Source organism: Netta rufina (genome assembly GCF_964035555.1).
Source record: "Netta rufina genome assembly, chromosome: 12".
Classification (NCBI taxonomy): domain Eukaryota; kingdom Metazoa; phylum Chordata; class Aves; order Anseriformes; family Anatidae; genus Netta; species Netta rufina.
This window is the reverse complement of record NC_140135.1, coordinates 8,534,302-8,549,108: the sequence shown is the minus strand read 5'-3', so window position 1 is coordinate 8,549,108 and position 14,807 is coordinate 8,534,302. Positions and strand designations below refer to the sequence as shown.

Here is a 14,807-nt window from a genome sequence, read left to right as displayed (position 1 = left end):
GTATCTTTCATTTTGAGGCATCACTGAGGAAAAGAAAAACCCTTGAAAATTACGTGTTTTCGCAAGCATGTGGTTCTGTTTTTAAATGCTCTCTTGTATGTTTCCTGCTTTCCAGCTCTGCACGTGCTGTGGGACTCCTTTTCTCCATCTGCCACTAGATGGTATAGCTCTGGCAGGCACTTGCCAGCTGCTCTGCACCCTCTGAGATGAAGTCCCCAGAACAGCAGCACCCTCAGTGCTCCTGCTGAGCACCCCGTCTGCACAGGCTCCCTTTTATGTCCTGAAGGTGTGTGGCCAGGGCTAGCAGGCTTTCTTACTGCAGTTGCCATTTGCTGGACAAATGGGAATCATCCGTTCACCAGCAGGCAGTCCTTTTCCAGATCTTTTTTTTTTCTTTTTTTAATTCCAAATCTTTTTTTTTTTTTTTTTAATCCAGGTCTTTTAAAAGAACTGAAACAAAAATGCAAACAAAAACCTATTTTTTTCACGGTTGTAAAACTTTTATAATAGTTTTGTATTTCCTTTATGTGCTCGTGAAAGAACATTAGCTGAACATGCAGAAAATTATTCAGCAAAATTGTTATTAGTCTAGTTGATGAAGGAATGTGATGAGATATGCACCAATTTTGTATTAAAAAGCATGACTTGGGCTGTTAGGCCTTGAGTAATTTGCTGCTTTTTCACGTTTGATGTGCATCTCTCTGGTAGGTTTATGTGAGCCCGTTCCACTTTTATGTTTCCTTGCTTTGTTACTAAGCTGCCTTGTGTCACTGCTATTCCTACTGGGGAAGCAAACAGGAAAGCCAAAGCAGAAGTGGAAAGAACACCACGTATCTACCCATTAAGTGTTTGTGGCACCCACTTTCATCCTTTTCAGTCATCTGATTTATATCTGAACTATGCAGCGGTGTTTTTGCCAGATTATTTGTAATCATTTGGTAATCTATGAACACACAACACCTGCTTGCAGGTTTGGGTTGGACTTGGCAAGTGGCTGGCTGGGGTTTGGTCAGACACTCCTGAGCAGTGTGAGGTGTGGAGGTTTTGGGGGCTGGATCTTGCTGTTTGAAGGAGGGCAGCTGCCACTATGCCTAGTAGTTCCCGAGCTGCGTGGCATGGGGACGAGGAGCGGGGTGCCAGCAGAACACGGGGAAAGTCGTGTGTGGAGTTTGTGCCTCACACCACTTGCATCTGGCTCGGCCGAGCAGCGAGGCAGCCCCATAGATTTCCCACACAAGGGCCAAACGCCTTATTAATGCGGCGTGTGAGGCGCTTTTAGGCGACAGCTTTGAACCAAAGGGCTCCTAGACGCTATGGATGGACTCAACCCTGTGTGCTTATTCACTCAACACCCCCGGGCATGCGGGAGGAGCCCTAACCAGCCCCTGTGTGCGTGTGGAGGGGATGAGCTCCCGTGTGGGGGCTGAGCGGCCATAACGGGACCCGCAGCGCCTCAGCCCTGAGGGGCGCCCGCTGCCTCCCCTCAGCGACACCCCCCACTCCGAGCCCCCCCCCCCAGCCCGCACTGCGGCTGCGCGGAGGCGCCCGCGGCTGCTGTAAAGGCGGCCCCGCGCATGCGCCCGCGCCTCAGTCAGGTGACGGGAAGCGGCGGCGGCGGCGCTGAGGGACGGTGATGGAGCGCTACGACAGGGCGGCGCTCGGCGGGCTGCCCGCGCCCGAGCTGAGGTATGAGGGGACGAGGGGCTGGGAGAGGGGGCTCTGGGGTGGAGGAGGCTGGGGGAGGCTCGCAGTGAGGCCACGGGGTGAGGGGGGCTGGGGCCGGTGCTGCCAGGCCGCGGGGGGAAGGCCCGGGCCTAGAGGAGGGGACCCGGCCCTGGTGGGGGGAGCATAGGCCTGGGGGTGTCCCGGGCTTGCTGTGGCCCCGGGCAGGCTCCGAGGTGGTAAGGAGGGGAGCCGCGCTGGGCCCGGGTTGTAGGTGGGCTGGGGGGAGTGCTGGAAGCCTGCAGGAGGGGGACTTGTGCTCGTCAGCGCTGGGGTTGTGGGCTCTGGGTGGTTGGGGGGGGTCTGTGTGTGGTGTCAGTGCGGGGAGGTGCTGGGGAGGTGTCTGAGCAGGGAGCAGGGTCCCGTTTTTATGCCTAAAGGATAGGGAAGGTTTAAAGGGGTTGGGCATCCCAAGCAGAGAATGCTTTGGGCAAGCTGTAGTAAAAGGAAAGGCTCAGAGCAGCTCTTCTCTAAGCTATTTAATATGCGATTTAAAGGTATGGCAGTATGGTGTGGCCTAACTGGTAAAAAGTGCTGCTGGCTTTGATGTAAAAGCTGTTTGTGGCCACACATCGCTGTCTTTTTGTGACCCTCAGAGAATGAGGTTGTGTTTGTTCTTTGCTTTCCCTTTTCCAAAGAAATGTCAAGGGCAGAATGTGATTTTATGCAGTATGTTGTGGTACAAATATCTTTGGATAAAGCCTTTGAAATCTCAGTAGATGTCTGGGAGTTCTAAGAATCGTGCATCCCTGACTTGAATTGGCTTTGATGGATATTTGTGCTTCTGTCTTAAGGACTTTGAAGGCCTTTGTGACTTTGCTGTTGAGCCTGGTAGTCCTTGGAAGACAGAAGTGTATTGGTTGGTTTATGTATTTACTGCCACATGAAGCAATAAAGCCAGCAGAGCGGTTGACAAGTGGTAGGAGCACACCAAAACAAGTTGTACCCGTTGTTTTGTAAATACAGAACCTGTTCTAGCAGACAAATTCCAGGGAGACCTTACCAGCTGCACTTGCCTTCAGTGTGATTCTCTTGGCCAAAGTCTTTTAAGTTTAGGTCTGGGAAGGAAAAAAAAAGTTACTGATGCTTTTGTGTAGTAGCTCGATGCGCTAATTATTGTTATGGCTGCTCCAGTTTTCTTAGTGGAAAGTAGAAAATTATTTTAAATGTAGAGAGACAGGACATAATAAAAAGGAACTTAGTTTCCAACAGTAAGCTCTTAATAGTCATTCCTTGTACTTCCCTCTCTGAGTCTGCAGTGTTTGTCATTTTCCTAGACTCGTAGTTAGTGTTTTTTTCCACAGGAAATAGGGATCTTCAGGAGTTCTGGGGTAAAATACTGTCATATTTGTCGTTCATGTGTATCTAATATTAGATATAGGAATTTCATATTGATGTTATTAAATATTGTTAGTGTTTGCAAAACACTAACAGAAAAGCCTAAATACTGCTACCTGCCTTGTTAGTGAACTTGAACTGGCAGTCAGTGCATCATTCTCAGTGCTGTGGCTTTCTGTTGCAGGCAGGGAATGCATACTCAGTCTTCACAGCTTCCAGGTGCACTTAATTCCTGCAAAGTAAATGGCTTACTTCTCTGGTTCTTGTGCTGTGTCAGGCATGCATACTCTGACTTCCTTCTATGTGTAACTTTTCTTATTTATTTCAGAAATGAGGGTTCATTAACATCAACTTTAAGAACACTTCTGTTCTTCACAGCTCTAATGATCACATTACCTGTTGGGCTGTATTTTTCATCAAAGGCTTATATATTTGAAGGTAATTTTGTTTCTGCCAATTAGCATTGCTGTTACAGAAATAGGAAAAGTTCTCCTTGTTTGGAACATTTATTTCCTTAAACAAACAAAAAATCCTGTAATGTCTAACTTGAACTAGAAAGTCATATAAATGTTTGATGTATCTTTAGTTGCGTTGTGGTCTGCAATTTAATATTTACTGTTTGTTCCTCAGTGGTTTGTCATATATGGGTGCAGCATTCCCTTTACCTAAAAGGTATCTAACACCCCACTTCTTCAGAGCTGTACCAGAATTATCAGGGATATGTTTTCTGCAGTTATTGCAAACTAATTGTTTTTTCAAGATAGATTAATGCTATTTACTGAACTTGTTTGCATTTCAAAACATACCTGCATTAAGTGTAAACCACTGAAATCAGCTGCTTTTAAGAGCAGTTTCAATGTATAGCTAAGTTGGAAGGTCCTCCAGGATGGTTCTCCTTTGGTGTTTACTGCTATATGTAGTTCTGAAGGATGAAGCTGAAAGCTTGCTAAATAAATTTCAAGTGTATTTTCAGCGTATTATGTTTTGCTGTTCTTTTGTTGTTGTTTTTTAAACCTGAGGTGTTGCAAGCTGAGCCTTAACTTTAGTGTGTCGGTTAATGGCAAGATCCGTTAGCATTGCTAGGATCGGATTTGTGTTTGGGAGGGTGTTGTTTTGGTGTTTGCCTTTTTGTTGTTTCCTGATGAAAAGAAACAATGCTTTGTCTTCTGGTATTTTAAGGCTTGTTTCATGTGAGAGGTATCATGTATTTTAAGTGGTGAGTCGTTGTTTTAGAGCTTAAATTCAGAAGGTAGAAGTTCTCTAAATTGTTGTTCTGTAGATTTATCCTTTATAGCAGCAAACAAGCTACGTAATTGTGTTGTTCCTCTATTTTCCTGCCCCACAATGATTTACACTTGTGAAGAAAGGACGTTGAGGTTTATTTGGTGCTGGAGGATAATAAGAAGTGGATGTTGTAGAACTCAGCTGTTGACTTCAAAGTCAGGGTATTTTATCTTAAATATTTTGCAGTGTTGCTTTATATTCCAGGAATAATTTAAGGTCTGCAGTTATTGTGGTGCAATCTTTCTATGAATCTTTCTGAGATCAGTCTTTTGATGCAGCAATAAATGTAAATTTTGGTCTTTTGAAAAAGTTGTCATCTTCTCTTTCAGCATTGACAACTAATACTCTTTCCTTCTCTTGTTTCCTCAGGTACCTTAGGAATGTCCAACAGAGACAGCTATTTTTATGCTGCCATAGTTGCTGTAGTTACTGTTCATGTGGTACTTGCTCTGTTTGTGTACGTAGCGTGGAACGAAGGTACTCGACAGTGGCGGGAAGGCAAACAGGACTGAAAAGAAAATCGTCGTCTGATACCTACAGACTGTACATACAATTTTTGTGGGTTGAATGAAAAACATTCTTCAAAATGTATAATACTTGTGTACAAAGATGAGGCTAATGTCTCGATTCTGTTCAGTTACAGTAAGACTTGTGCTTGTCCTGGATGTGTAGCAATATGTTGTCAGATGCTGATGGAAGTTGTACGTAGCTGTAGCCAGCTTCTACTAGCATGAGCCAAGGAGGTCTTTACCTGAAATCAGAATGAAGTAATTACTTAAAAAAAAAAAATCATGATAATCCTGTAACTATTTTTGTCATTCTCTAGTGTTTTTCTGGCCTTTTCTGAGAATAATATTGGCATGAAACAAGCATTACATTTTCAAGTAACTGAATTGCTAGTTAAAAGGCAATATATCTAACTTACTGTCCAATTGAATTCAAGATGAGATTTCTTAGTTTCCCCGCTTCTGAGCATACAGTCCAGCTGTGCGTTCTGTGCTAATTCCTCAGGTTACTACATGTGTGGCTACTTTGTTGGCAGAGGTGGAATAAAGGCAATAACTGAATTGGCAGCTGTTTGCAGTGCTGCACTGGGCAGAAGCTTTTTACCTTTAGGAATTGAAAGATGTCAGAAAAAGCTGAAGATGTTCTCTGAAAAACTCATTAAGGAGCAACCTCTGAAGTCTGTTAAAGTATTCTGGCTTCTCACCACTGTACAGTGCTGCTTTCTGGCGTCTGTAAGTCACTTTGTTCAAATTACAGATAATCATGCAGGGTGAATAGGTTATTTAAAAAGTAACACATGGTTAATGTGCTCAGTGACCCTAAAGTGCAGTTACAATTTGAGTCAAAATACTAGACAAGTTTCGTCTTCTGTTAGGGGAAATTACACCTCAAGGAAGGGAGAAAAATAGTAATTATGAGTTTAGAAGTAATTGCAACAATAGAACTGGTTAGGAATTCATGTCGTCTTCCTAATTTGGAATACTCACTTTCTCTCATTTTCAAATGTAATTTTTGATTATGGTGTAAAATTTAATTTCTTAATTTCCTTTTGTAATGTTTTGGGAGTGATTGTCTTAGTGCAGCGCTCATCTTTCTGCTCTTCCACAATTAATTTTGATGAAGCAAAAGAAATGGTGTAATATATTTTTATATTCCTGTGTATGTCCTTGATAATTGCTGAAGGATGTGACTGGATTGCCTGTGGTGAAGGAACAACAGTAACAGCTGTAACAACCCACATGAATGGGCAGTAGAGGAACAAGCGAGATGTAAGGGAGAAAACAAGCTGTACATGTCCTTTATGAAGCAGAACACAAGTGATCACATTATGGCAAAGTTGCTTTTCTTCATAAATATAAACTTGTACAGGGTGGATCGATGCAATATGTTGATCTTTTTTCCCCTCATTTGTGTCTGGAAACTTTCTGTAGTAAAACCATGGTGAAATTCGTGTTATAGAATAATAAGCTGGATTTCATTTCTCTGTTGTGCCGTGTTAGCAGGCTACTTACTCTGCAGATAAAAGGTTCTAGCAATGCACAGGACTCTACTAATGCTGTTGATTGCTTTTAAGCTATTGTACTTGAGGTCTTTCTGTTAATTTGAGTTTTCCAGTTTGTTGTATTAGTTGAGCATTTTTGGAAGTGTTTTGCTTAATAGACGACTTGGAATGATTGTGTTGATACATCTGTCTTTTGTAACACAGACCCGTAAGTGAGACAAATCAGGTATCTTTATGCAGGAGCTAGAAGAATGTGTTTCCATGGTTCATTCCTCTTACCTCCACCCTAACCCTGTGTGTGTGCAAAAACACACACTGTGTACTAGGATGTAGCTGAAGCATTACCAATGACTTCTACAGAGGAGTGCAATGCTAGCACTAATCAGTCTTTACTTCTTTTTTTAGGAAACATTAACTTTTCTCATCCAGAAGTCCATTGCTAGGTTGCTGCCAGCAAGCTGGAGAACAGCATCATAGCCCCGAAATACAAGTTTCAGGAGTTTGTATATTGCCATGTTGGCTTCCTGTTCTCCAGTTTAGAGATGTTGTAGAACAAATACTGCTTTTTACTAAGGAACTACCCTGCAATACAAGGTCCAGTAAATAAATGCTTGTGCTGTACAGTTTTTAAGTAATAGCTTTAATGATGCTTATGAATAGCACAGCTTACAAGTAGATCAGAGATCAGCTATGGCATTGTTCAATAGCCACAGTCATTTATAACAGAGTATAAATGTGAAGAAAGTTGTTCTGTACTAGCTGGGTCTAGTGCTATATCTATTGTTTCATGTACCAGAATTCCTAGACATTAATTTTTTAGGAATAGTAAGGAAACAATTGCTTATAATTATAACAAAAATCTAAAGAGTTTGACCTGTGCTGTACATAGAGCCACTACAATATCTCAGCAACTGGTGATGGGTAACAAGAGTTAAGCATTAATCCATCCATAGGAAGGTCTTTGCCTTTGAAGGTAATGTTTTGATCCCCAGTGTTCTCCCTGAGAAGAGGTAATTCCTGAGTCTCTGGACAGTTACGGACAGTAATGGTCATGGACTACTGGGTTTTGTGTTGCCTGTGCTTGGAAGCTGAAAACCACTCAGGTAAGTGGCGCAAAGACAGCAGTCAAGCGGTGGAAATACACCGTGACTGGGGAGCTCAAAGAACAGAAACTGCAGCCTTGTGCTGTAGTGTACGTGGAATAGATGCTCTGCTGGGACTCCTGTTGTGCCTTAACAATACTAAGATTTATTTTATTTCAAGAGCTTTATTGCAGTCTCTTTGGGTTGTGTTTACTTCCCTGTTTCCTCATGTCCCTGTTAATGTCAAAGTTAATTCTCACCTTTTTTATTGTGTAATGGTCATTGTGATTGTTCAAGAGCTTAAATAATACCGTTTAAATGTGGAAACTGATCAAAGCTGTGGAGTAATTAATATTTTTGTTGTGGTGCTTTTATTTTCTATTAAAATGATACATAATTTGTAATGATGTAGTACTTTAAAGTGGTGCTGTAATTTTGTTCATTTTGTTACTAGGAATGGATATAAAACAACTGTTAAAAAGACAAAATTGGGAAATGTGGCCTTTCAGTACTTGAAAACCTTCTCAGTAAGAGTCCATTGCTTTTGTATAGGTTTACAGTTACGCAGTTTAGCTAGAGCAAGCATTTTGAAACTGAGTTTGCAGCAGAAATTTCCTGGAATGTTTCCCAAGATTATGAAGAGTAAAGATAATAGGGGAAATTGAGAACTGGAAAATCAGGAACTTCTCAAAATCAGTTTAACTTTTCTTCTGTACTTTTTATCATCTTCCTGTTTTTTAATGTCTGCAGAATACTGGTGTATTCCCAGCCTATGGAAGCATGCAGGTGATTGACTTTGGTTTGTGGTTAATGATGAATTAATGATGAATTTAATTCATCCGTGAGCTGTTCCCACTGAGTGGGAATTTTGCAGGGAAATTGATGATCATGTTAACAGGAATTCTGTCATAACATTAACGTATGCACTTCAAGTAGTCTTTACAGTATATTGAAAGAAAACAAAATACTGCCTATTTTAGTTTTGCTGTATAACTGTGGGCATAGTAATACAGAACTTAAACAACCTCTTCTGTAATTTGCATAATTATGATTGTCAGACACAAATTGATAGAAATCTGAAGGACATGACTTTTTCATGCTGTATTAGCAGCGTGACAAACTAGATGGCAGGCTTCCCTCTCAATTTCCCATGATGGGGGAGGAGAAGTTGTGCTTGCTGAGAAATTGTATTCTCACTTAATACAACGGTGAGTAGCAAAATGTTTGAGGTTGTTGTAATTCTGATGGTTTTCAAACAGCTGCATGGTTCTTGTAGTTAAATGAACTTCTGACAGCCCACACAACAGGACAGGGTGTGCTCAAAGCCTCCAGGCAGGAATACTGTTGGTAAGAGTTCAGGTGAGTAGAAGACAGGACAGGAGAGGGCCTTTAAAACAGTATTTGCACGTCTTATTTCTGGGTAGTGTATCTGGGTATGGCTGAAATTGAGGTAGGCTACTGCCCATGGGAGAGGAAGGAAGGGTCCTGTGAAAGCAGAGGAGTGACTTGGCATAGCGTGAGGGCTGGCGTGTGCTGGCACAGCTTGGTACATGATGGCTTAGGCAGCATATGGTTTTGTTCAGAAGTGTGTATCCCGTTGTTCTTTAGAGGATTATGTAGTCATTGATCTGAAATATTACATGTAAATCGTACAAAACAGCAAGCCAGCTCCATTCGTAACTTTCAGCTAAAGTTGTTCATAGGCTGACAGCCGTGCATCTCCTTTTGTGCAAATCTGGGGCACGCTTGCTCAGCCTGCTGCTGTAGAACTAACATCGTTACTAGCTCTGAGTCATCTCTTAGGGCAGGGTCAAGCCCTTGGAGTGGAAATACTTCTTAAATAAAACACCACAGAGCAACTGCCACCAGTGTTTCATTAGCTGTAATCAACTGTCACTTTAAGGGAGGCACGAGAGCTTCTAATTCACAGTTCACAGGAAGCGGTGCTTGCTGTTTCCCTGCAAGGGAAGGCTCCCTTGTGCTTGAGTGGGGCCTGCAACAAGGAAATACTGTATGATTTGGGGCCCCCACAGTCATTCTGATATCTGAAGGTGGCTGCTACGGTATGAATTGCTGAGATGGTGGGAGGGCTGAATTACAGTGCTGTGTAGCTGTGCTGAGCTGGGGGGTTAGATGGGACAGAGGGACTTGAATGCCATTTAAATGTGAAATGGTAAGAAAAAGTATGGGGGAAGTGATTTTTCTAAAAAGCATCTTTTTCAGATGCTGATCTTCCAGTTTGTACTGTGGAAAGAAGGGACAGAGCAATGGTGCTCCCATTTCTGGAAGGCAGGGATAGCAAATGAAGCTCTGTGGTGGAGGATGACTGGGAGAGGAGCTTGGAAAGTCATGTAGCCAACTTGTTGGCTGGCCCAGTGAATCCCAGCCTGGGACTGAGCTTTCTTGTTGCTGCCTGTCATGTTTCGGGAAACTATTTGTCCCACAGGCTTGTGGTTGGTATGTTCCTGTTCCAAGTGGTGCCTGGTGTTTCTCAGGCACCTTAATTTCTACTGGGCTTTTACTCTATCACTGACTACATATCAGCCTGGAAGAAAGCTGTTGATGCTTTGAGTTGATGTATGACACTGTAATGTAATAGTTTTAGTGTAAATGCCCCAAGGCATAGGCACAGGGTGTGTGTGATTAATTAAAGCTGCTTTTAATTGAAGGGTGATTTATGAGTGAGAGTAATGCAGTGAAAGTTAAAGAACAAAAACTGTGGGTGCAGGCCCGTGTTGTGGGCACCGCGGAGGAGCCATTTAATAACGCTGCTGGTTTTCAACCTCAGGATGCAGTTCATCTCTGAACTTCTGTGATCCATCCGTAATGCCAGAGTTCTGATGCTGGAGATGAACTGAAAATACCAAAGTTTAGCTCTCTATCTGGAGTGTTTCAGGTCATTTCAAGGGAACGAGTCCTTGAAGTATTTATTGGTGGTTTCCAAAGGTGATTGTGATGATTTGGGTGTTTGAACTGCTTTGATGGCTGTTTGTGTGTTAGGTACAGCTGTGTTTAAATGTGGAGGGGCTGTAGCCTGGATGGCAGGTTCGGCAGCATCCTTCAGACTTGCTATGTGGGTAGCAAATTGTTTGTGCTCTGTTTACTGTTTGCTTTCATACTTAATGGCTCCAGAAATGTTGTTAGAAATAATCTTGAATAATGGATGTTTAACTAAGTGAAAACTGGATCTTTACTTGTTTTTTATATTTGAAATAAAATTATAATAGCACCTCTCATCACGATGATGGCTGATCTGTTATATGTTAAACCAGTTCCTTTATATTTAGCCAGCATTTACTTCCAACCCATTATACTTCTGCAAGCAGCAGCAACTTCCTCACTCTTTTTTAGCACTTCTCCCTCTTTACATCTCCCAGCTATTTGCTCCAATCTGAAGCACTTGATAAATATTTTCCATAGTGAGACATCTGTTGTGATTCCTAGTTAAGATTATATTGAGCTTTACAGGGAAGGGTGAGGGGTTTTTATAATACTTGAGAGGGCTTTCCTGCCCGTGTGTCTTCAGAACTGTTAGTGATCTTAGCCCTTACATTTGAGACTTAAATGGTAATGCCAGGGAGAAAAGTTTCCAATTTTATAAATGATTCTTAGTTGGATAGCCATTTCTCATGGGCCCTGGGAAAAGTAATGAATAGCACTAAAACAATAGGATGTTTGTGTTGTCATAAGCTTGCAGAATACAAAACAGTCCAACGCTGCTTCCAAATGTAATTTTGTCTCAGCATACTACAGAAAAGTGCACTGGGTAGCAGATCTTCATGAACGCAGTGAGTTGATTGCTGTCCTGAAGAAATCACCTTATAACCTGATGTGTTATGCTAAAGGAGTTCTGGGGAACAAACAGCAAATGTGTTGAAGTGGAAGGAGAGAGGTGCTCCATGCAGTCAGCACCTGGTAACTCGTGCAGTCACCAGGCCTGTCTTTCAGCTGTCTCCATAAAAAGGAAAAAAGAAATCATAGTTCTCATGGGTGTAGACATACCTCAGAGAGGTAAAGGGATTTGCCTTGTGTTAAGTCAGGTCGCACATTTAAAATTGAAGGGTGGTCATGGAAAGGGACTGGAACTTGAATCATCTGACCTGCTGGCAGCAACATCTGCTGTTTGCCTCCATTCATCCACAGTGTTTGTAGGGATTGTTCTGGTCACATGTTGAATCTGTGGATATCAGGAATGTTAGCTGATTTTGTGTAGTTTGATGTTTTCTTCAAAGCCTGTTCAGCTCGCTCACTCTAGTGCACGCTTCTCTTTGTCAGTTCTTCTGAGTATCCCACGAAATCCCTGTCTCAGCAGGTCTTTACCTTTTTTTTTCAGCTGGCTTCAGGCTTCTCTGGTCATCTTTCATGCATGCCTCATCTCTGTCTGCTGCTTTCCTCCCAGCTCCTTCTGAAATCTTCAAAAAATAAGCTACTTCATGTTTGCACATCGCTGGAGGATGCTGCTGCACTTTGCTTGTTTCCATTATTCTTTCAGTAGCATTAGCACTGTGGTTTCATCCTGCTTTGCTCCCCAAAAATACAGCCCTGCATTTGCCCACAAAACCTTGCTGGGAATGAGCTGTGGTCAGGATGCACAGCATGCATGTGGTAGCTGAGAGAACGGCTGGCATGAGGCTGGGAGAATAAGGAAGTGAGTAAATAATAAAGGAATTAGACTAATATAAATACCCTAATTTTTCATGTATGCCTTTGGGTATGTACATGTCTTAGTCTTAGCTCTGAGCAGTTTGTTTGGGTAAATACATCTGAGCATGACTAATCTGCATTTGTCTCCTTCTTCTCTCCTTTCCCAAAACATTGTACCATTTAAAATGTTTCATTTTTCTGTGTATAAAAATATTCTTCTATGGTCCAAAAACTTTTCACATTTTTCTAGAACAATTGGTGGAAGTGTTTTTATTAATCTTTTTATTAAAGTGCTTCTATCTGCAATACACAATGAAGGCAAGTGAATTGATTTTTTGAGACAGGCTGGCTTTCTATCCTACAGAAATGATGACTCATGAGATTCACCCAGCCCTCATCTGTATTCCTCCCCCAGCTAATAAGTTAAATGTGAGTTTTATGTTTGTATTAAAAGGCAGCCTGTGCTTACCTCACCAGGGAGCTTGTTTGAACATTGAGTTCACGAGAGGAAAACTTTTTTGTCGAAGTAAAACTGTGTTTCTGGGCATTAAGGTGCTTGAAAAATGTTCCTTTATCTTTGAGCTCGTTAATAGTGCATATGGAGAGTATTGGGCTGCGTGAGATACTTTGCTGATTAAAAAAAAAAAACGACTTCTGTTGCCATTCTGACTGACACAGTGCTGCAAGTGGTTGTGCTGATGGAACGAAGAAGGGAGCGTGGAGGCACTTCAAGTCAGAGTTGCTGCTGGTGTCCTGTGCCACAAGAAGGCTGGAGCTGGCTGCCAGATTAATGAAGCCAGGCTTGTTTAAAGCTAAATCGAGTACGGCCACGCAGTTCTGTGGTGCAGATGTGCTGTGAGCCTGCAGCTCACTCCGAGGCTCAGGAAATACCAATGCCACCTACTTTTAGGGCTGCTGTGCGTGCATAGCCACAGGACTCAAGGTAGGGCATTGCTCTGGGGCAGCCTCCAGGGCCTGTTTTAGGCACAGCTCCAGAACCCAGTGTGCTGCTGTGAGGTGGAGGGCCTAAAACCTGGGAGCCGCACTGGGGCTTTCAGGATGTGTGGAAAAGTCATAACAACCTGTTTCGTACTTGCTGGAGTCTGAGATGTGCAGAGGATCTTCTCTGTTACGTTGCTCGGCCTAATTTAATTTTTTAATGTATTCATTAGATCAGCAGAGCTAGGAAAATAAATCTCTCTGCAGTTGACTTTTTAAGGGGTTTTCTCATTCCTGCTCCTGGGAGTTCTAGCATTTACTGAAACCTATAATCATCTGCAAGTCCTTTTCCAGTGCTTTACACTTTCAAAGTGTTTTGCCAACGCTAATTAGTTATGTTAATGAGAGCCAGAGGTTTCTCTGTATGAAAGCACAAGGAAAGCTTTTGCTGTGTTCCCTTTTTTTAATGTGGAGGAAGAAGTGAATATACTGTGGTCCCACATATCTATACATAACTCTGTGGTAAGTGCATAAAAGGGAATGATGCCTTCTCTAGAAGTCATTTGGTGTCAGTTAAATGAGGAAAAAAAAATAAATTTAAAGCCAGGTCCTTTATGTGAATCAATTGCGAGGAAAGCATCAATTGGGATTAAGGATGGAGCTTGAGGAACCAGCCGTGGTACAGGCTGCTTTGGAGAGCTGGCCTTGAAAAGTGGCTTGCAGTGGGTGTTCCAGTTGCATTTTTATTTAGTTGTTATATTTTTATTTAGTTGCATATTTAACTGCAGACTCTGAAGCAGAGATGCTTACTCCTGTTAGAGAGCTGAGCCTGATGCTGGTTATAAGATTTGATCCTTTCATGATGCAACTATTGTGTAACCCAGAACAGAGCTGAACTCCTGAATTGCTTTTGCCTAGGTGCCATCAGCATCTGTCTGCAGATGGTGCATGAGGCCAAAGCAGTGACAGTCTGGACAAGTGTCTTGCCCTGTCTTCCCTGCTGTTAATTATTCAGCAGCTCTACAAAATGAAGTCCTGTTTTTCCAAGTACTCCTTGGTGAAACCCAAAGAGGTAAAGCAACAGCTTGAGAGGCAAAGCTTTGCACAAAGAAATCCGCACTGAACATCAATTTTTCCCTTTCCGGTCACTGCAGCCCTAATACTGCCTTGCAGATGTTGTGTTGACTGGTTTACTTTTGAAAAAATACTTTTGTAATTGATTTTCCAGGAACAATAAGAACAGACAACTATTTCCTGCCTTTGCCATTCCCTATGGTGGGAAGGGTTGGCTGTATTTAGAGAGGCTGCAGAACAGGCATGTCCATGCTCTCCGTCGGCCAGAGCTGCGGGCATCTTTCTGCACGCCTCCAGCTAAGGCCAGACAGTCTGCAGAGTCCTGTTTAAAAAGCCTCTGGAGACTTTGCAGCATTTTTATTTTCCTGGAGCTCTCCACAACAAGTGTGCTGCTGTGAATGGAGTTCTCAATAAGAGAACCTGCAGAGGTGCCAGTGATTAACTGGGGCACATATGACAAAGGGTTAAGCTTTGTGTCCCACAGAGCACTCAACAAAGAATGCATGGAGTACACAGTGTCCTCCTGACTTCTGAAATACCATCTGTAAGAATAAAGGACGAAAGCAACTTAGACCATTAACATCACGTCTTCCGATGGAGAGAAATGCTTGGGGCAGAGCAGCACGGGGGAGGAGGAAGAGACTCCGCTATGGCAGAAATGGAAGCTGAACTGCCCATTAAAGTTGAAAGACTGAAAATGTCTGGTGGATAATTCA

At 42.5% G+C, this 14,807-nt stretch overlaps 1 protein-coding gene across 1 annotated transcript; it reads left to right on the top strand.

Moving 5' to 3' along the window:
- The first annotated feature begins 1,595 nt into the window (after positions 1–1,595).
- Positions 1,596–10,756, top strand: VMA21 (vacuolar ATPase assembly factor VMA21). The gene is made up of 3 exons (XM_084294058.1): positions 1,596–1,686; positions 3,389–3,498; positions 4,714–10,756. The coding sequence occupies exons 1-3, from the start codon at positions 1,634–1,636 to the stop codon at positions 4,854–4,856; spliced, it is 306 nt and encodes a 101-aa protein (XP_084150184.1). The 5' UTR covers positions 1,596–1,633; the 3' UTR covers positions 4,857–10,756.
- The last annotated feature ends 4,051 nt before the right edge of the window (positions 10,757–14,807 follow it).